Genomic DNA, 24,313 nt, shown 5'->3' with positions numbered 1-24,313 from the left:
GGAGCTCATCCTCTACCAAAGACAGCAGTAGGATCTGACTCCCAAATTTACATTCCCTACCATATCCCAGAGAGACAGAACCAGTAAGATTAGTTGGCTCAACTGTATATCAAACCTGCTTGATGGAACAGAGCATTACATGAATACAATCATCCCAATCTTATCTTCTTGGTGGGCAGGCTGGACAGAATGTCAAGTCATATTTCTCAAAACTCGTTCTGTCCTGGAATCCATGGACCCGTCCAGAGTTAGGCTGGATTAGGAACTGAGATATTAATAAATGACAGGTCTAACCATTGATGAATGGTTAACACGACCAACACAGCTCCCACTACTAGCTTACAATAATGAACTCAACTTCCAACAATAGCATCCCTTCATGTTGATCAAGACAGTGAAAATGGCATGGTTTGATAGCAAGATGTAAGTGATAAAATGTGAAAAGAGGCTGATATGATAATGAGAAAGATAAAGAATATTGAGAGATACTTCGATCTGAACTGGGGTAAGTAGATTCCTTGGTTCAAGAGCTCTTTCACTTATTTCATGCCTTCACTATAGGACATGGTTATTCCATGTTCAAACCATATGACTTCAACAATGTATTCTCTTGCTGAGAGGGAAATATTGAGGCCATGTGATATATATTATATAATATATATAATATATATATAATACATATATAATATAAATACAGGCAGTCCCTGGTTACCGGCAATCCAGTTTTATGGCGCTTGTCTAGTAATCAAGATAACTGGATTTTCGGCACTGATATGCACTGATCTCAGGTCATTGGCGCCGATTCCCGCTTATAAGCGCTGATCCCCAGTTATCAGCACCGATAACCAGATATCAGTGGCAATAACCCGGGATCAGCACTATTATTGGTGATTTTCGGTTATTGCCATGCTGTCGGGAACAGAACCCCGCAGATAACCAGGGACTGCCTGTATATACTATATGTATGTATATATGTACATGTATATGTATATGTATATATATGTATATATATGTATATATATATGTATATATATATGTATATGTATATATATGTATATATATATGTATATATATGTATATATATATATATATATATATATATATATATATATATATATATATATATATATATATATATATATATATATATATATATATATATATATATATATATATATATATATATATATATATATATATATACATATACATATACATATACATATATATTTATATATATATATATATATATATATATATATATATATATATATATATATATATATATATATATATATATATATATATATATATATATATATATAGGCAGTTCCCAGTTCACGATGGGTCTGGCTTACTTACGTTCGTGGTTACGACGATACTTTTCAAATATATTCATCAGAAATAATTTCCCGTTTACAACGCATGTTCTGGGGTTACGTCGCATACCAATCCGACGGAAGAAATATGGCTCCAAAATGGCAGAAAACTCAAAATTTGGACTTTTTTTATGAAAACTCACTAAAAATGCAGTTTACATCATTTTAGTACATCCAAAGCATTAAAAGTAAGGTTTTCTTAGGATTTTTATGATTTTCGGTTTACATCAACCAGAAATAAACCGGGACTGCCTTCTATATATATAATTTATATATATATATATATATATATATATATATATATATATATATATATATATATATATATATATATATATATATATATATATATATAGGCAGTTCCCAGTTTATGATGGGTCTGGCTTACGACGTTCCGTGGTTACGATACTTTTCAAATATATTCATCAGAAATAATTTCCCCGTTTACAACGCATGTTCTGGGGTTACGAAGCGTCGTACACCAATCCGACGGAAGAAATATGGTTCCAAAATGGCAGAAAAATAAAAATTTGGACTTTTTTTTAAAAAACTCACTAAAAATGCAGTTTACATCATTTTTAGTACATCCAAAGCATTAAAAGTAAGGTTTTCTTAGGATTTTTTATGATTTTCGGTTTACGACGCGGTGTAAAAACGGAACCCGCGTCATAAACCGGGGACTGCCTCTATATATATATATATATTTATATATATATATATATATATATATATATATATATATATATATATATATATATATATATATTTTATATATAATATTTTTATTATTTTTTACGGCATTTTCTAAAATATTTTTTTTAAATAGCATAAATCACATATTAGATTTTTGAGTTTGCCATTTTATTTGATAGGAATTAAACTTTCTGCTATTACTTTTTTTTAAATTGAGTGAAAAATAAAGATGTAATTTAAAAAAAAAATGTTGTTTAAAAGAAAAATATTTGTTAAAAAAAAAGTTTTCATCCAATTCACCTGAAATTTTGTGCGCATCTTCGGTCAAACTAGAGGTAACACCTGAGGAAGTTTGAAAACCTTCACTCAAAATTAACCTCCAACCCTGCCAATACCCTTAAATAGACAGTAAAATGTGTTCTTTCATGCCCAGTAGTTTTGATTAAAATACTTTTCTCTCCCATATTATTTACGGTCGAGTTTGGTGGCATATCTAAGTTTAGGAGTTTCATCCATGTTGCCGATGCACGATAATTTATAGTCATTAGTGCTTGAACACTGTTTTCTCAGCTTCAGCTACAACTTGCAGCTTCAATTTAGCAGTATATTTCCATGCAATCTTTTCTTCGTAGCAAATAAGGGTATAATGTAAAATATATATCAGTCCTATTCTACTTAACGTCATTTGTAACATAACTAGTAATTGTTTACCATCATACGATAGTTGAAATGCAAACAAAACAGCTGTTGTTATCCGATTCAGTTCATAGCCAGGTCTAGACAGTGTTCAAAGCAAGAGTTGTTTCTCTTTCGTTTGTTTATGGCTGTACTTGTTTTACTCAACAAGTATAACATAACTAACGATACTTTTATCATCCGCTTTTACTTTTTCAACTTATTTAACCAGGAGATGGGATAAAGAGATGGAGTAAAAGAGGTTAGTCCATAGTAATCTGGTCTCTCAAAAAAAGGAACTCACACGATACACGAGATACATAAAATAATTTTTTATGGGTAAAAATTTGGGGGTTGCACGATACGCGAGATCACGCATTAACAAGTATATATGGCAAACGAAATGACAAAGTCGATTCTACATCATGTTTTTCCTACATACATCGCCTAAAATGGGAAACCATTGTTTTGTTTACAGTTCATCACCAATCATTAGCAACCCCTAACAACAATACGATAAAGTATGATAATTATCATACATAATTATCGTTCATATGATTGAATTGTTCTAAACAGTTACAAACAGACTGAATTTTTATTGAAAAACTAATATTATGTTATCCTAAATGTTATTACTACTGTAATTACACTAAATTACTGAAATAAAAGGTTACTGTGAGCACAACCATAACTCAATATTTACATTTTGTCAGCTGGCTGGCCTCCCATACAAAAAAGTTGATCTCATTGACATGGAATTATTCCTTGAATAGGCTATTTACTATGAAGATATGCCACTAATTTATAAGGTAAAAATAGTTTTATTACCTTTATCATCACTATTTCATAATGTGAATATTTTCATGTTATGTCAGTGGTGATCACACCGAGGCCAAGGATAGCCTACTGATAAACATCACTTAGAATTCAAGCTTTCATTTTTAGAATGGTAGGATAAGACAACACCCAATTTTTAAGGGTGAATTTTATGATTTAAAGGTCATCTTCTTCGTGGAAATATAAGGTAAGTCAATGCGCGTGTGTATTCTCTCAAATGCAAATTTGCCATCTGCCACAGCTGGATACTTCAACTATGTGTTACCATTTAAAAATAGTCACTCAACATGAAATACGGACATAAAAAAAATGTGGATGGACCAATGACATGGAAACTATAAAGAAGCCAAGGCATTGTCAAACCTAATACTTACTGAGGTAATACAAAAACTTTAATACTTACTAAGAGGAGAAAGGCGAGACTGCTGCTGCAACAAATGAGGATTGAGCATATTGGAAGCATCTGGGTTTGGAGAAGCCACTCTCGGTGACAAGGAAGAATTGCCACCAATTGCAAGCCCACCACTAACAACAGCCTGTAACAAAGTATGATAATTTTTCAATGTGCACTGAATTAAAGCAAATACTCACTAGTCATCCTTAAGAAATTTCCCTAAAATATTAACTACACACACATAAAGTATACTATTTAATCAAGCATACTGCATTAGTTTTCTACCATGAATAATGAGAGATAAGAGGTACACAATCATGTAGACAGGCATTTACCATTATGCTGGATTGAAAAGATTATGATGTGACTATGAATCACAGGGGAGAAACCAACTTATTTCATATAAAAATTGACATTCTAACTATCAAGGCCACCTACCAATAAAATATAGTTATAACTTATCTATGCAGATAATTTTTTATAGTATATCAAATTCACTCAAAGTGTAAATATCAAAACTAAAACAAAACAAGATCATATTTGCTGTAGCAATATTCATGATTGCAATTTTTGAAAACACCATGCTTACCAGGTGGTACACCTAAGCTAAATGATGACTCTACATGACTGCATAGGATTTTGTTCAATAATCACCAACTGGAAAACTAACATGCCGCATATTTACCTCTTCATTGGAAATGAAAACTTGATTGTTTTATACAAGTTTTGTAAGAGTGAAATCTGTCATGTATATCAAAGCTGTAAGAAAACGTTACATGTAGCCAAATTTTGATCATCCAATGCCGATGCATTCAACAAAAAAAAAAAATCTATATGAAAGCCAGGTTCAGAATGTTAAAATTGTAAAAAATACCGAAAAATGTTCATAATGATATTGCTTGCATTACAACCATTAAATTTTAAATAGTACTACTTCATTATTTTTATGCCTCAATGCTAAAAAAAGATAAACAAAATCATTACAGTAGCCTGCAAGATGCAACCATTTGAGTGGCAGGAACATGTATTTCCATAATATACTCAAATAAAGTTTTATATATACTTCCCAAGTAATTACATAGCTTTAAGATTTCCTACCACAGCAGCCTAAAAATTCAAAATTAGTGGTAATGATTCAATTAGCTAGTGTACAGTAAGTGGTTAACCCAGCCCAGTTTCTGGGTAAAAAGAGGATCGACGACCCAGAGAGTTTCATACGTTTTTTTGCCCTCAAGTCCATGTGAGGGCAGGAGGGAGGGCTCTGATTCAGTAATTACTTGGTAAGTATATATAAAACTTTTTGATCATATATATATTTTTATATTAAGTAACTTATCAAGTAATTACATAGCTGAATCCACATTGATAGGATGTGGGATACATGGACAAATTCTACCTCAAAACATTGATAAAGTGATGAATTTAATAGCAGGGAAGTTGGCTTGTCGTTTCCTTACCTGGTAAGAGCGCCACTGCAGGTGGGTACTGCCTCTGGTCAGTGCTCATCTTAACCCATGGTGGTGTGGCAGTATAGCCATGGGTCGCCTCCTACTTTAGTGGAGACTTTGCAGTGAAGGAGGTACTCTGATGGCTAGCAAAGTTAATAGGTGCCCTTGCCCTGGGTGTAGGACCAGAATAAAAACACACAACACTGTAATAAAAAACCACATCCAAACCAACTAAAAGAACTGGTTGGTACTCCAGGTACAATGTACCCCTAGGTTCAACTCGGACTCAACACCCTTGCTCAAAAGAGCATGCCAACCACGGATAAAGGTTCTAATATACTACAATTCTCAAAAACCATTTCCATTTTTTTGAGATACTATGTGAACAATGACCTGCACTTCCAGTACGTAGACTGCAAGATGGAGGAGAGGGACATGTTGTGTCTAAATGCAAGAGAAGCTGCCAACGCTCGAACCTCGTGAACTTTGACCTTAAATAAAGATAGGATGTCCTCCTGGATCCAAGTGTGTGCTTATGAAATTAGGTCTCTCAAAAAATAAATCACATTTTTTGTCATTAGACGAGAAGGGTTCTGAATGGAGCACCACAGATGACTAGAAGGGTTTCTGATCTTCTCAGTTCTCTGAAGATAGTGCCTCAGAGCTCTTACTGGACAGAGAAGCCTCTCCTTTTCCTCCAGTCCAAGGATGTCTGCTAAAATTTTAATGGAGAAGGAACGGGGCCAGGGCTTGGAAGGGTCTTTGTTCTTAGCAAGAAACCTGAGAGGAGGAGGAGCATGCTGCATCTCCCTGCACAAAACCTACTCTTTTGTCAATGGCCTGGATTTCACTGACACGTTTAGCAGTGGCTAGGGTGACGAGGGAGAGTCTTCCTAGTGAGGTCCCTTAGAGAGACTGATCAGAGGGGTTCAAAAGCTGGGCCTGACAGCCACTTTAAGACTATGTCAAGATTCCACAGGACACCTCCAGACCTCCTCTGTCTAGTTGTGCTGAAGGATTTGATGAGATCACCGAGGTCTTGGTTGGATGAAAAGTCCAACCCTCTGTGCTTGAAAACAGAGCTTAACATGAGCCTATACCCCTTGATGGTACAGGACGATAATTTCTTGGACGACCTCAAGAAGAGCAGGAAGTCAGCGATCTGACTTACAGATGTCTCAGAAGAAGAGACGTTATGTTGCCTGCACCAGCTCCGGAAGACTGTCCACTTAAGACTGAGAGTGGTTACTAAAAGACTGGCATTTGCACCTAGCAATAGCCTCTGCAGCTGCTCTTGAAAACCCCTTCGCTCTGACAGCGCTCCGGACGGTCTGAAGCCTATCAGGGCCATAGCGGACAACCCTTGGTGAAACCTGTGGAAGTGGGGTTGCTTGAGGAGAGATGGTTTTTGAGGGAGCAGTCTTGGAAAATCCACCAGAAGACGAAGCACAAGTGGGAACCATTCCTTTGTCAGCCAGAAAGGAGCCACCAGTCATCAAGGCATTGAGATGAGGGGAGAACTTGTTTACCACCTCTCTGAGGAAAAGCATAGATATCTAGTCTTGACCAGTCCTGAAGCATGACGTCCGTTGCCCATGCCAGAGGGTCTGGGGCTGGAGAGCAGAAGAAGAGGGGGAGATGATGACTCCTGTATGTCGCAAACAGGTCGATCAATGGAGTACCCCAAAGCTTCCATAGATTGCTGCAGACCAGAGGATCCAGAGTCCATTCCATGGGAAGGACAGGGTTGTGGCGACTCAACTCATCTACCAAGACATTGAGTTTCCCTTGAATGCAACGGGTAACAAGAGTGACTTGGTTCCAGTCTGCCCAGAGAAGGAGATCTCTGGAGGCCTCAAAGAGGGAGGAGGGGTGAGTGCCTCCTTGTTTGTGGATGAAAGTTAGAGCAGTTGTGTTGTCAGAATGAATGATCGCCATCTTGTCAAAGATCTGAGGAGAGAAGGACTGGAGGCCCTGATGAATGGCCTTCAGCTCACTGACATTTACATGGAGGCGTCTCTGATCCACGGATCATGTCCTGGACACTTCTTGGTCTCTCAGAAGGGCTCCCCAACCTAAGTCCGACACGTCTGGATTAAGTCTACGTCGGGGTTCAGAGGTAGAAGAGATTTTCCCTGTAGAAGTCTTCCTTCACACAGCCACCATTGAAGGTCTGTCTTATCTCCTGTGTGATGGGAAAAACGTAAGAGCCCGGTTGGGTCTTCCTGTCCCAGCTGGCCTTGAGCCCAGGAGACTCATCCACTGGTTGGCCGAGCAGACTGGGAGAGAGAGAAATTGGTGGACTGTGCGAAGGCAAGAGTCGATCCTTTTTGGGGTGGGAAAACCTGAGATGTCTGAGAATTCAGTACCAGGCCCAAATAAAGAATCTCCTATGTTGGAGACAGCTGAGACCTCTCTATGTTGATGAGAATGCCCAACTCTTGAGTCAGGGGAAGAGTTGCCCTTAAGTCCTCCGTGCACCTTTCCTTCGGCTGGGAACAAAGGAGCCAGTCCTCCAAATACAGGGAGATGTTGATCCCAAGAAGGTGGAGCCACTTGCTGACAGGAGAGATAACATGAGCGAATACCTGAGGGGCCATCGAAAGGCTGAAGCATACGGCCCGAAACTGAAAACTTTGTTCTGAAAGACAAAACGGTGGTACTTCCTGGAGTCCGGATGTATGGGGACATGGAAGTAAGCATCCTGCATGTCTAGGGAAATCATCAAGTTGCCCTAACAAATGGAGGACATGGCAGACAGGCTCGTTTCCAAATGGAACTTTGTCTTCAGAACAAAGAGGTTCAGAGTGCTGACATCAAGAACAGGCCTCCATCCCCCCGATGACTTTGGAACTACGAAAAACCAGTTGTAGAAACCCTCTGAATCGTGACACTTGACTTCTTCCATAGCTCGCTTGAGAAGGAGGGAGTCGACTTCCTTTGAAAGGGGCGAAAATCTTTCGGAGCCTTCCGAATAAGCGGTCAAGGCAACAGAAGACTTCAATAGCTGAAGTGTCCTCGTGAAAGGAATGGAGTATCCCTCCATCAGGACTTAAACTACCCAAAGCTCTGCACCTCTGCGACTCCACTCCTCTCAAAAGTGGAGGAGTCTGGCTCCTATGGGAGCATGAAGGACTGTGTTTTCATTTCTTGGTAGAAAGGTATGTTTTACCAGACCAGTTTAACAGCTCTCTGACGGACTTTGAATAATGCAGGTTAGCTCGGGGTCTCGACCCTAGTCTCTGTCTGCCTCCATGAAATGCTGAAGTTGGAGGGGAGAAACGGACTTGGCAGAGGCAGAGGTTCCCTTCGAATGTTTAATGGACCATGCCAGCAGGTCTTGAGTAGATTTCTTTTGGAGGTCTGGCGAGATAGCACAGTGGACTGAGGGAAGGGATACTGCTTGTCGAGAGGGGCAAAGAGGAGAGCAGACTTGTGTGTGTGGGTTACTTCTTTCAAGGTGAAAGAGCACCACAACTCCCTTTTCTTCAACACACTCGTGGCGAAGAGGGAGGCAAGCTCGTGGAAACCATCTCTGGTGGCCTTGTCTGCTCATAATAACACAGTTAACCAGTCGGAGGCCAGGTCCTCCAGCAAAGAGTGAACAGTCCTCCATCTTCTTGGCGAGCACCCCGATGAACCAATCAAGGAAACTCAAACACCTCAAACACCTTAAAACACTTCTAACGAGGTGGTTAAGTTCAGTAGATGAAAACATTATCTTCGCCGAAGTAAAGGCCGAGCGCCACGAAGAGTCAATGGGACCAGGAAAGTTCCCCTGGGAGGAGGCAGTGGCTCCCAAAGAGGGGGCTTCTCCAGTCGAATAGTACAGATATCTCCTGCAAACAAGTCTGGAGGAAGGCCGGGCTAGAGTGGCTTTGCCCAGTTCCCTCTTTAAGGGCTTTCCTTGTTGAGGAGGACAGCACTATCTTGGGAAGCCAAGCGGAGTCATCTGTCCAGTTTCTCTTAAAGAAGATAGAGGCAGGAGAAATTGGAGAGGCAGGCAAGAAGTAGCTGGGGAAACTGGCCAAAATATACCAAAGTAGCGCAGTGTAGGCCGACTTAGAGGTGTCTTCTTGCTCAAGCACCTCTTCATCAGAAGATACAGGTAACAAAACAAGACCCTGTGAGACAGTGGGAGCAGCGGGTGCTTTCTGAACGAACTCATAACATCAAGCTGGTGCTTAACTGGTTCCAACAACAGATCCCCCTGAGCTTATGATCGAGCTTGAGGAGGCAGAGGCGGAGGCAGGTGCGCACTGGTTGGTGCCGGGTGCACTGGAGCTGGCGCCACCACATTGGGTGGTGGCTGACACTTGCGGAAGGAAGACGAGTGCTCAGGAGGCGACGGGTGCTTGGAGGCAGAGAGGTGTCTGGATGAAGACAATCGTTGTTCAGGAGGGTCTTTCAGGAGCTTGGGTGCCAAGGACGGGCACTCCACATACAGCGTAAATGACTCTGGGCTGTCCCAGACCGACACCTGGGGTTGAACCAAAGAGGAGGCAGGAAGCTCAGCAAAGTTGCAGGAGGGTTGGGGGCTGAGAATGGTCTCTCTGTGCCTCTTAGCTGAAAAGAGAGCGGTCAGCACCATTGGAGTACCTCTTGAGAGGGCGAGAGGAGGCAGGATAGCTACACCTGCGCCTCATGTCGGGGCTGGAGATTTCTTGAGCTGGAGGAAAGCTGATGAGCACTTACTTTAAGGGGGTTTTCCGGCTGGTTAGGGGTAAAAATCGGCCAAAATCACTTTTTTCCATTATTGACACCAAGGCACTGTATGATGACTCTTCTGTCAGAGTACGAAGTTTTATAACGATATCTATCATAGTTTTATAGCTACAGAGCTCTTTTCATCAGTAATTTTATTATAAATTTACATAAAAAACATCACAATTATGAAATCATCAAGTAATCATTAGTTTTGCTTAGGTATTTATATTATCAGTGATGCATATGTATGATACGTTTTCCTGGCACTGTTTAGGAGGGGAAGCAGCAGCAAAGTACTGCAAAATACTCAGTGGCTTATGTAAATAAAGGGGTGATTATGTGACAAATATCTCGTGACTTCTTCTCCCTCCTTGTGTATAGTGTGTTTATTCGTGTTTTAGTGGGTATAATCGTTTTGTTTATAAGGTTTTCTATCTAATGATAACAAATACATATAAAAGTGACTGGAAATAATTATGAAGTGTGGATTTCCTCAAGTTTTTAGTAGTGAGGTCATAGAAAATGGGCTTTGCCATATCAGCTGACTACAATCACCTCTCTTTTGCTCACCTTCTGTTGTTGTTGTTTTTCTTCGTGTTTCAGTGGGTATAATCGTTTGTTCATAAGGTTTTCTATCTAATGATAACATAAATACATATAAAAGTGACCAGAAATGAAAATACTATATATGAAGTGCGGATTACCTCTCGTATATAGTAGTGACGTCATAGGGAACTGTGTTGACAACCAAATCAGCTGACTGTCATGACTCAGCTCTTTTGCTCACTTTCTGTTGTTGTTGTTGTTGTTGTTTTTTTTCATTTATATTTATTGTTATTGGGAACCTGTTTATATATTTACACATAATATACATATGCACACACACTTCTCTTGGAAGATAATTATGTACAGTAAACACATACACACATAAATAGATATATACAAAGACACTTTTCTTGGAAGATATATATATGTATACAAACACATAAATTGATATATACAGACACACTTTTTTTTTGCTGGGGATAAAAAGAAATAGTGTCATTATGATTATAGTTGTAAATGCATTTCTAATTTTCAAACACAATTTACTTCATTATGATTATAGTTGTAAATGCATTTCTAATTTTCAAACACAATTTACTCAAAACTAAGTTTTTTTGTATTTGGATGATCCCATCTCCATTACTTATTGATCAATTTGAATGAAATTTGCTATGCCAAATGGGGAAATGTCTCTCTCAAAATTGATAAAGCTGATTTTTTTATATCTGTGTTAGTTTTTGTTTCAATGATTTTTTTTTGCCTCAAAATTTGCCATTTTTCGAAAAAGCATAATTTGCATATAAATGATACAAAAACTAAATTAACCCTTTAATGCCGACTGGACGTATTTTACATCGACAAAAGTTGTCTGTCGGGCGCCGAGTAGACATAAAATACATAGACTACAAAAAGTTTTTTCAAATATTCGCGGAAAAATACTTATCAGCCTCGTTTGCAAAAAATTTTAAATCACACACCTTGAGGGATGCTGGGACTTCACGGATCACGCTGTTGTTTTGTTTATGAGTGTGACCCAGCTGCGCATGCATGAATTTCTTTCTTATCCCAAAAGAAAGCATCGGCTAACTCTGCTGAAAATCTCAGAAATTCTTTAATCGCTTTGTTGTAATTTTTGCACTGTTTTCTATTAACCGTTACATAAAGTTTTATATATGAAAATGTGTGCAATTTCATGTAGAATACAACAAAAATAACTCATGGTTGTAGAGTTTATCAATTTTGACATATGTCCATATAAATCACGATAAGTGCCAAAATTTCAACCTTCGGTCAACTTTGACTCGACTGAAATGGTCGAAAAATGCAATTGTAAGCTAAAACTTACATTCTAGTAATATTCAATAATTTACCTTCATTTTGCAACAAACGAGAAGTCTCTAGCACAATATTTCGATTTATGGTGAATTTTTGAAAAAAACTTTTTCCTTATGTCCGCACTAACTCTGCTGAAAATCTCAGAAATACTTTAGTCACTTTGTAATCATTTTTGCACTGTTTTCTATTAGCCGTTACATAAAGTTTTATATATGAAAATGTGTGCAATTTCATGTAAAATACAACGAAAAATAGCTCATGGTTGTAGCTTTTATCAATTATGACATTTTCATATAAATCCCGATAAGTGCCAAAATTTCAACCTTCAGTCAACTTTGACTCAACCGAAATGGTCGAAAAATGCAATTGTAAGCTAAAACTCTTACATTCTAGTAATATTCAATCATTTACCTTCATTTTGCAACAAACGAGAAGTCTCTAGCACAATATTTCAATTTATGGTAAATTTTTTTAAAAACTTTTTCCTTATGTCCACGCTAACTCTGCTGAAAATCTTGTAAGAGCCTGATGCCGTCTCTTCCAAACACGTGTGTGTTCGTCATCCATCGGAGTGGACAAGACAACAAGAGCATCTCGTTTTCTTTCTCTAAAGGAACGCGATTTCAACCATACAATATTTCCATCTGTTTCTCCCTAACCATTGTTGTCTTGATGTATGTACAATCACCACTACTTGCATTGCCATGCAAGCATTCTAATCATGTACTCATAATGTTCCAACGAATCTTCTGTATCAAACTGTGTGTATGTTTCTGTTTGTGGAGATGCCAAACATCTTGCCACTCCGATGGACGATGAACACACACACACACACACACACGTGTTTGGAAGAGACGGCGTCAGGCTCTTACAATCTCAGAAATTCTTTAGTCACTTTGTCGTAATTTTTGCACTGTTTTCTATTAACCGTTACATAAAGTTTTATATATGAAAATGTGCACAATTTCATGTAGAATACAACAAAAAATAACTCATGGTTGTAGCTTCTATCAATTTTGACATATTTTCATATAAATCACGATAAGTGCCAAAATTTCAACCTTCGGTCAACTTTAACTCGACCGAAATGGTCGAAAAATGCGATTGTAAGCTAAAACTCTTACATTCTAGTAATATCCAATCATTTACCTTCATTTTGCAACAAACAAGAAGTCTCTAGCACAATATTTCGATTTATGGTGAATTTTTGAAAAAACTTTTTCCTTACGTCCGCGCTCGCTAACTCTGCTGAAAATCTCAGAAATTCTTTAGTCACTTTGTCATAATTTTTGCACCATTTTATATTAGCCGTTACATAACGTTTTATATATGAAAATGTGTGCAATTTCATGTAGAATACAACATAAAATAATGCATTGTTGTAGCTTTTATCAGTTTTGAAATATTTTCCTATAAATCACGATGTGCCAAAATTTCACCCTTTGGTCAACTTTGACTGGACCGAAATGGTAGAAAAATGCAACTGTAAACTAAAACTCTTACATTCCAGTAATATTCAATCATTTACCTTTATTTTGCAACAAACAGGAAGTCTCTAGCACAATATTTCAATTTATGGTGAATTTTTGAAAAAAACTTTATGTCTGGAAGTTACGAATTCATGCATCATTTTGTGATAATGTTTTCTCTGTGTTGCTCTGATCGTTTTACAATTTGTTATATACCAAAATCATCGCAATTTAGTGTACAATACAACGAAAAAAATAACTTGTTAGCTTTAACCGTTTTGCTCACAGCGTGATTTGTATACAATTATATATGAAATTTTTTTTTTCGCACTCATATATTCCAATATTTATATGTGATATTTTTTTTTTCATTTCTGATGGTTACATACTAAACTTCAGGCAATGAGAAGAAAGGAGCCAAAAATGAACACTTAATCTTAAAAACTAAGCATGCCTAATTTTTTTAAAAAAACTTTCTTTCCACTTCGGCGCTAACTCCCAAACCCCGCCGGCATACAGCAGACACTTTTGTAAATAGAGGCTCGGCGTTTAAGGGGTAATAATAAAAAATATCTCTGTTTGGAGTTGTAGAACTACCTTTTAACTTTGCTCATAAGAACTTTCAGAGTTCTACCTTGACTAATAAAGGATGTGGAATCAACAGAAAAAACCTTTTTTCGGGGTATTTTTTCGGGGGTGAGGGGATGGGAGGGTGGGGTAGGGGGCTGAAACACTTGGACATAACTTCTCTGATATAACACTTTCATCAGTAAAAAACTGAAGGAGATCCATCCAGAAATAAAAAAAAAAGTCCCAGCCGGAGCCTCCCCTCAACACCTTTCCACTGGGATAATGTCGACACCTGGGGAGGGACAGGTGTGACTGAGGGGGTGACTACCTGTGGGCAAACCCCGCTGGCCTCCCTTCAACCTTCGGTATGTCTTCTAAAATATGTTAAGTATATTTTAGTTTAACCAGACCACTGAGCTGATTAACAGCTCTCCTAGGGCTGGACTGAAGGATTAGACTTATTTTACATGGCTAAAAACCAATTGGTTACCTAGCAATGGGACCTACAGCTTATTGTGGAATCTGAACCACATGATAGGGAGAAATTAATTTCTATCACCAGAAATAAAGTCCTCTTATTCTTCACTGGTCGATCGGAGATTTGAACTCACGGCCAACAGAGTGCTAGCTGAGAATGGAACCCACTCTCCCAACGAGGAACTATCAGTATGTCTTCTCCCAGATTCAGAGGAGTGGGACAGTGACCTTCGTCTAGGAGCGCCAATGGAACGCGTAGCCACCTCCTCCACTGGCACAACAATGTCACTTTTCACATAAGCTGACACTTTTATAGAGCTCACTTTCACTGAAGTACCTAACTCAGACATTGCACTTAACACTAAATGAATCTCTGACCTTGGCAATGGGGTTAAGTTTAGGAACATGAGAGCCCGTAATAGGAGTGTGCAGTAAAGGAGTCGGAGGATTAAGAATTGGAGAAACAGAAAGAACTGGTGATGAAGGGACAGTACCATTCTCTACTGGCCTAGCAGATTCAAGATTGGTCCTAATTTCGGCTCTAGCAGCCACCTTCCTCTTTTTCTCCCTCTCAAGCCTAAGCCAATAAGCCTTTAAAACTTTCCACTTTTTCTCATCCCATTCTTGACATTCATCACAAGTATTCTCAATGTTACAATCCTGTCCCCTACATTTAATACATTTAGTATGGGAGTCGAATGACGGCTTAACTAACCAAGTTTTACATCCCTCACTACAAAAGCGAACAATGGAAGAACTAGTCTGACATAATACTAAGTAAAAGTTAAATAAGCAACTAACGAAGCAATGAAAAGTAAACACTAAGCAAATCCAATCAGTAGCAAAGCAATAAATAATGAAAGTTACAGCAAATTCCGAGTACCTCGCCAAACAACGATGACGACAGGCTGCGGGAACAAACGCAGTTGGTCAAACACCAGCAGAAAAATTAATGAAGTTCTCTGCCAAGTCGATCCTTTTCTTACTCCGAAAGTGGGTGGGGTTACCCACCTACACTAGGTAGTTGAATCGTTACAGCTAATTTTGAATTTTGAGGCTGCTGTGGTAGGAAATCTTACAGCTACGTAATTACTTGGTAAGTTACATATATATAAAAAATAAAATTTATGATTCTTAACAACAAAAAATGATGGTTTCCTAGCAAATATTCACCCATGCAATTACACTTTAGTAAACGCCAAGATTTTGTTCCTAGGCCTAGGTGTGCTAGTTTTCTTTACTTTTTAAAAATACATTGCACTTAGCATTCACATTTCTATATTAACAATTTCTAGCCAAAATGCATATGAAGATATCTATGCATTCTTGTGCTTCAAGTTATCTTATGAATGAATCAATCATACACCAAAAGCGAGAAGGACTTCAAGAAAATATTCTTAGTTAATACTAACAAATTTTTAGATTAATGGCTATCTTCTCGATATAATTTAAACCATCATCATCATTTACTCCTCAAAGAACAGGTAATCTCTAAAAATAAATCCTTTAGTACACAAGATTACAACTCAAAGCCTTAGATTATTTTTGTAAGGCCTATAAATCATTTTTCATTATACTGTACTGTACAAGCAATTTGAAAATACTAAAACTTCAAAATTCAATAAAAACTTTTTGTAATTCACATTCCTATTTAGGAAATTTATTTAAGATTATTGAGCTTAATAGATACTCTTTTATTTTGTAGAGGCAGTTACAATGACCACTTCAAGTAGCAAGTTAAGTGCCCTGGCATTGATGGCACTGCTAACTATATCACACTGTGCTTTGAGCTAAACATGGAGGGAAAAAAATTCATTCATCATATAAGATTATTATGAATTATGTCAATGCATAAAAGAGATCATATTCATATACCCTAAGAAAATAGTGTTAGCTATGAATTCAGAAACTCATCAACATGTATGACATTGGAGATGAAAACAAGAGGTTTTAACACTACTTGGCAAGTTATGTTGCATCTGAAATTTTGGACAATACACAAAGAATCATGTGGTGTCATATCTGAGCATTACTGTACAAAATGGTATTCTCCAAATCAGAGAACCAGAACACAACAATAAACCCACACGAGTGTATCACTAGTAACAGGACTGTTCACAACAACTGGTAGTCTATCCAAAATTAAATTATTCGTTATGTGTAGAAGTTCCAGAGTGGCTAATGCTTAACCTTTTTTGTTCCAATTCCTTTCCTTTTCCTTTGAATTTATTCTGGTTACTACTTAAGGTAAACAGAGACTTATAATTCATGCCATTTTTACCTTTTTAATTTTATACTATCCGATTAACTGACCTAACACTTTTCTAGATAGTATGCTATGCTCATGTGTTCTACCCTCTGACAGTGTGTCTGACTGATGGTACTAAGAGATTTGGCTACTCTTTCTATGCCCATCTTCCAAGATGAAGCCCAGTTGGACAGGGTACTCTATACAGGGTCTTAACTAGTGCAATATATGAAGCCAGGGATAGTCTCCTTTATCCTCATAATAAGCAGAAGCTTAATATCTCCCAGCATTTTCTAGGCTTTCTTTTAAATTCTGATTGACTTCTCTGAGGGCTGCTGCAAGTCACAGCAATTGGATCCCTCTCTTGATGGCTACTCTCATCCCCTAACAATAACTAGTAGTATGTACAGTACAGAACACGGAATTTGTGTTATGATGATGATGATTGTGCATGAAAATGCATTTTTTCCAAGTTGAATGACATCTACCGTTTTATTCAACATTCATCTGTGTTTTCCAGTGTTCTTTTTTCCTGACTCTGTACAGAGATACATGTCAGGCTGGTCAAGCACGTTCTGTCATTACAGAATCCTTGCTGGCTATCTAAAATTGGACTTTGATACTATACTGTATGTCACTACATTATCTCCCTTGTTAGATTATAGTACTGTATCTTCTCCATAATGACAGTCAGGCTAACTGGTCTGATTCCTTATTTTATCCTTGGAACCTTTCTTGAAAACTGGTTTATTATTTTGCTTAACAAATTTGTGTGTCACAGAAATGAGAAGTATTTTCCTATCCTGCTCCCTTGATCACCTTGGGTGGAATCCATCTGGACATAGGGCCTAATTCTCACTTTTAATATTCTTATTATATTTCTATTTTTCCTACTGAATGATTTCCTAGGTAAATTATTGTGATACTAGGAAATTCTCAGGTATCATCTTTGAATGTACACTACTAATATATTAACAGCTCAAACATATTTGATCACCACAAGTAATAAAGTACTGTAATCTCTAAATTATCCGGATCTTCATTATCCTGGACTCAACATTATCCAGAAACAATTGGACCCAACATATTTGATCGCCACAAATAATACAGTACTGTAATCTCTAAATTATCTGGATCTTCATTATCCAGAACTCGACATTATCCAGAAACAACCTGACCCAAAGAACCAGGGATCAAAGAAATGACATACTATAAATAAATTTCAAAAATTTGAAAAACTACTCTCTGATGGTTGGCAATGCTGCGTGGCCTCGGGAAAATGTTGGTAACACTGCTTACTCTCATAAACTGAGAAAGGGTTTGAGGGGCTGGGGAGGACTGGAGAACCTTCCAAGGTGGGAGTGAGTCAGATGGCTGCGTGCCATGCGAGAGGAGGGGCAGTAAGGCTGTGCAAAAAAATTCACTCAGAGGAAGGGTTGTTTTGGAAGCTGGGTGGAGTTGTGTAGCTATTTCCCTGGCTGGGAGGGGGTGGGGGTATGGTGTTGGATGGGTGAAGATAGCTAGGTAAATGTCGACTTGTCAGGGCTTGTTTTATTTCGAGTTTTCAAGTTTAGTAGGCAGTTCCTGCTTACCGGCAGCATCGGTTAACACTGTTTCAGTGTTACGGAGCTTGGCTAGCGATGTTGTTAACCGGATTTTCGGCACCATTCTCCAGTTAATGGCGCCGATCCCCGGTTAAATGGGGATTTCGGAGCTGATCTCCGGTTAACAGCACCGATATCTGGTTACTGGTGCCATTAAGCGGGGTTTTCAGAACTATTATCGCCAATTTTTGGTTAGCAGCGCTCAGCTGGGGACAGAAACCGCACCGTTAACCAGGGACTGCCATATTTTATTACAGGATACGTACAGTGCTGAGATACAGTACAGGCAGTCCCAGGCTTACAGAGGCTCCAACTTAAGACGCTTTTTCAAATATATTCATAAAAAAATTGGTTCCGGTTTACACCTGATGTTCAGGATCATGGCGCCTTAACTAGGATTCTGAGCGGCGTAACTGTAGGCATTATACAGTTGACCCCAGCCTATTCATGGTTCAGGATTTGCAGCTTCACCTACTTGCAGATTCTTCTGTGGAACTTATTCCCAAATTATTCATGGAATATTAACTAATTCATGGAATTTTTTGTAGAGCAATATTCACAATATAATTACTGTGTTTTCATTTTATTTTCGTGACTAAATAAACTTTTCAAGATAAAAAAATATTATTCTAATTTTCAAATATCAATATTAATGTAAAAAAAGCAAAGTATCAATCAAACAAAGTGAAATTCCTCAACATCATCATGAATGATTCGTTATTTGCATTTTTGTTATACGACAGTAAAATTTTTGAAAAATTTTGTTTTCATCTACGAGCTAAAAACTCTATTTAAGAGCTGTTTGGTGGAATCTGGTGTGCGGCCACCAGGGATTGTGGGAGGAGAGACAGGGTCCCCTCATGCCTGGATGGTAGGGGGGAGCTATGTGGATGTAGGGACGGAAGGATATATAGTGGGAAGGTAATAAAACATCTAGGGTGATGGTTCTCTTTTTTAAAATGTCAAATTAGGTCCTGTAAAAGCCTTCATTGACCTCATTTACCTCATGACCCTAACACGTAAACTCGTTGATTGGCACTAGTCTAATTCTGTGCCTTGTGTTCGTGTTTGTGCCTGTGACTGAGACTTTGCATAACTTTATGGCATCATATTTTTGCAATCTGTATTGTGATTAATAATTGTGAATAACAATGCCACACATTAAGAAGCAGCCTGTTAAGGAAGTGATGAAGAAAAAGGAGTCTTTAACTGTTGAAGTTAAGATAGAAATGATCGCCAAGCATGAAGTTGGCACACGCATGTCTGACTTAGTTCGAGAATATGGTAGATTTATGCCAACTATACATACTGTTCTAAAGAGGAAAGAGGAAATTAAGGCATTAGATACTGTCGTAGGAGCAACAAGAATATTGTTTAACCAATGGCCACAAGCCACGGAAGTAATAGAGAAATTACTGCTTTTCTGGTTGAGGCAGAAAGAGCTCTCTTGAGATTCTGTGAATCAAGCCATGATTTCACAGAAAGCCTTGACCATTCGTGGAGAAGTTGCCAAGGACTTGCCAGGTCCTTCTCAAGAAATTGAACTCAAGGCAAGCCATGGATGGTTCCAAAAACTTATGAAATGGACAGGGTAAAGTAAATTGTCCAGCATGGGAAGGCTGCGAGTGCAGATACAATGGCAGCTGAAGATTATGTTAAGAAGTTTATAAAGTTTTGTGGATTCTCAGGGCTACCAGCCCCAACAAGTATTCAACTGTGATGAGACAGGTCTTTTTTAGAAGAAGATGCCAAAGAAGACCTATATTACTGTACATGCGAAGAAAAGAAAATGCCAGGACATAGGCCAATGAAAGACTGTCTTATGCTTTTGTTCTGTGCTAAAGTATCGGGGATCTAAAATTAAAGCAATTGCTGGTTTATCATTCCGAGAATCCACAAACATTTAATAAACAATGAGCAGAAGAGGCAGCTGGGTGTCATGTGGAAGTCCAACAATAAAGATTGGGCCATGCAAGCTTTGTTTGTGCAGTGGTTGAACAAAGTGTGCTGTCCTACTATAAAACGTTATATAGAAGAAAATGGATTGCTGCTCAAAGCCGTAACTGTAATGGACAACGCACCTACCCATACAAAGGACATAGATCACGAACTGTTGGACAGACAGTTCGACTTCATCGACATTGTGTTCCTCCCAACAACACCCCCATACTCCAGCCCATGGATCAGCAGGTCATATCCAACTTCAAAAAACTCTACACTACGGCTCTGTTTCAAAGATGCTTCGAGGTTACCAAAGCAACGACCTTGCCCCTTTAGGAGTTTTGGAAGGAGCATTTTGGCATCATCAGCTGCTTAAAGCTCATTAATACAGCATGGCAGGGAGTCACAAAAAGAACGCTCAATTCTGCATGGAAAAAACTAATGCGTTCTTGAATGTGACTTCGAAGGTTATTGCGATTTTTTAGCACTCAGTAAAAATAATTCTTCCCCACGCCATCAAACAAACTGGTGCCACGTTCTGCTTCTGCATGCCTTGGATTGTTTCTACAAATTTCTTGAGATTTTCCCACATTTCACACCATTTCCTGATTTCTGTGGATGACAATAGTGAAGTCAGCACTGTTTCCACCTCATCCTCGGATGAAGAAAGTTCCTCTAACTCACCTCTCTTTGTCTATTTGAGCATCTCCTTCAATTCAACCACTGTCAACTCCTCGTAGTGTTCGTCAATCAGTTTGTTTATGTCTCCCTGGTGTATCTCCAGCCCCATGGTTTTGTCAGATGACACAACCAAACCACAGAGATCATGTCATCTGACAAAACCATGGGGCTGGAGGTACACCATGAAGACACAAACAAACCGACTGACGAACACGGCGAGCAGTTGACAATGGTTGAGTTGAAGGAGATGCTCAAGGAGACAAAGAGAGGAGAGTTAGAGGAACTTTCTTCATCCAAGGATAAGGTGGAAACAGTGCTGGCCTCACTACTGTCATCCACAGAAATCAGGAAATGGTGTGAAATGTGGGAAAATCTCAAGAAATTTGTAGAAACAAACAATCCAAGGCACACAGAAGCAGAACATGGCGCCAGTTTGTTTGATGATGTGGAGACAAGTTATTTTTACCGAGTGCTAAAAAATCGCAAAAGCCAAGTGTCACTCGATAGGTATTTTACATAACAAAAAGAAGTGATTCGGGCGAATCAAGTGTAAGTGAAAGCAAATGGGCGAAACATAGTGAAAGAGAAAATTCATCCGAGCCCAGTCCCAATGGCACATCTGGAAAATCAGCAGGAAGCGGAACACCATCTCCCACCAGATGACCCACCACCATCTCCTCACTCACCTCTCTACCACCTCACTAGCACTGTCCCAAACACTCTCAAGGTAACTTTTGATTTTTTATTGTTACTGTATTGCATTTGATTGTTTTTATATTGTATCATTATGTTAAATTTATTCTTTTATTTTTTTATGCGAATTGTAACTGCTTTTACGTACATACAGTACAGTAATGTTTTCACTGTCTCTTCTCCTTCCCTCTTCAACTAAATGCTCCCTCCCTCATCTCAAGTCAGCTGTGCATCACCAAAGTGACATGATTTTGTTCATCTTTCATGTTAAATTTTGTTGCGAAATGCTTTATTCCTTCATTTATTTTGTTGAATATGGTTATCATTAAATGATATATTGTGCTTGCGCTTAAAACAATTGTATTAAAGTGTGTACAAAGGGTGGATATGGGGGAAATTCTTAATTGTGGGACAAATTAACTGATTTCTCATCATTCCTTATGGGAATATTTGGATCGATATACAAACATTTCAATAAACAAACTGGAATTTGGAACAAATTAAATTTGTATACTTAGGAGCTACTGTACTAAATAAAAAAAAACCATGTTCAACCTCTCCCTTCATGAAGACATGCTACTAGCTGCAGAGGTTGGGAGTAGCCAGTCACACAGCCTGTAGCTCGATGCTTTGGTATGTACTGTCAGTAGTGTATGAGTTCTCTCCCTCTCTCTCTCTCTCTCTGAGATAAGAGAGAAATTTTTATGCATATGTAACATTTTTTTTGTACGATAATTGATTTACTAATTTTCAAATATTAATAATGTGAAAACAGCAAAATATCAATCAAATGTTAAATTGAAATCCCTTGATTTCGATCTATTATCATCGTAATACGTACTGTATAAAATAATAATGTTCACCGCCTCTCTCTCGCCATGACAACATGCTACTGGCTGAAGGGGTTGTAAGTAACCAATCACACAGCTTGTAGCTTTAAGGTTTGGTATGTACTGTTAGCAGTGTTTGAGTTTCTCTCTCTCTCTCTCTCTCTCTCTCTCTCACTGAGATACAGAATTTTTATGCATATGAAACATATATGTTTATGTTTTTTATGATAAATAAATGATTTTCCCTAATCTTTTTCTGTCTCTGACTTAGGGGGAGGGATGAGGGCCGAACTGACAATCATCTTAACATATTGACAAATTGACTGTGAAGGGGGTTACCACTTGGGCAAAGTCTCTCTCTCTCTCTCTCTCTCTCTCTCTCTCTTTACACCAAAGGATACTTATAGAATGTGGGAGAGACAGATAGAAAAGAGAGTGGCTGATGTAGATATAGATTACACACACACACACACACACACATATATATGTATGTATATATATATATATATATATATATATATATATATATATATATATATATATATATATATATATATATATATATATATATATATATAGTAGATACATAGATATCCATATATATATATATATGTATACACTATATATATACTCCACACACACATACATACACACACACACACACACACACACACACATACACACACACATATATATATATATATATATATATATATATATATATATATATATATATATATATATATATATATATATATATATATATATATATATATATATATATATGTAATTCTAATATACAATGCCCTCTTAACTTCTTAATTCTTCACGCTTTTTGATATGCTTGTAACTACGAAGCCATAACATCCAAATGCAAGAAATTGAAGAGACTTGTGATTGCCGGTCGCGGGAGACGAACCTGTGTCACCATAACCACAAGGTCACATTGCCGACCTGACCACAAAGGTTGGCAACATGACCTCCTTGTGGTTATGGCGATGCGGATTCGTCTCCCGTGACTGGCAATCACAAGTCTCTTCAATTTCTTGCGTTTGGATGTTATGGCTTTGTAGTTACAAACATACCCAAAAAGGCGCGAAGAATTTGAGAAGTTAAGAGGGCACTGTGGGTATTAGAATTACATATGTGTCTGTTAAAAAGTGACCAGTAGATTCTACACACACACACACATACACAGGTTGACCATCACTAATCCAGCAATCAGTAGTCCTGAACAATCAGTAATCTGGCACAAATTTCGGCTAGAATAATTTCCAATGTTTCCGCACTGATTTTCACATTTCCTGGGTCGCTTGCTCTAACTCGCTCGCCGGCCACTTCGATTTGGTGGCGCAGTGTGCTGCCTCAACAAACTGGTAGCCTAACCTACATTATACTGAACTCTATTCACATTAAAAGTATTATACAAACATCAACATAACAAATGTGCATCTTTTTCATGGATCTTTTAAAAAGTTATGCTTTACTACATTGTTTCCAATTGTATTATAAATTGCGATCAATGTTTTGTTTTGGGAATCGGTATCACTGGTGTTTATTTCACGCATTTAACCAAGTTCAAAGCGCTTTTCTTGCTTCTATTTAGCGTAAATGAATATGGATACTTTATTTATTTGGGACATGGATATTTTTCGTTATATGAATTAAGTCCAAATATAACTTAAATAAGTTTCGTTGTGAAATTAATTTAGCTATTTTTTTTGTTAATATATGACGTTTGCGGGAATCATGGCTGGCCGTTTTGGGGGCATGTTTGTTTTGTGTA

At 37.9% G+C, this 24,313-nt stretch overlaps 1 protein-coding gene across 4 annotated transcripts in view; it reads right to left on the bottom strand.

The window, feature by feature from the left end:
* Positions 1–24,313, bottom strand: part of LOC136849218 (uncharacterized) — a 760,295-nt gene that overhangs the window by 435,842 nt on the left and 300,140 nt on the right. For all 4 annotated transcript variants that reach the window (XM_067122421.1, XM_067122439.1, XM_067122450.1 and 1 more), the window contains exon 7: positions 3,988–4,120. In XM_067122421.1, the coding sequence (XP_066978522.1) occupies positions 3,988–4,120 (133 nt within the window). The remainder of the gene's footprint in view (positions 1–3,987; positions 4,121–24,313) is intronic.

The sequence above is a fragment of the Macrobrachium rosenbergii genome, chromosome 2, assembly GCF_040412425.1.
Source record: "Macrobrachium rosenbergii isolate ZJJX-2024 chromosome 2, ASM4041242v1, whole genome shotgun sequence".
In the NCBI taxonomy this organism is placed as follows: domain Eukaryota; kingdom Metazoa; phylum Arthropoda; class Malacostraca; order Decapoda; family Palaemonidae; genus Macrobrachium; species Macrobrachium rosenbergii.
Note: the sequence above shows the minus strand (reverse complement) of the source record. Positions and strands in the feature narration are given on the sequence as shown.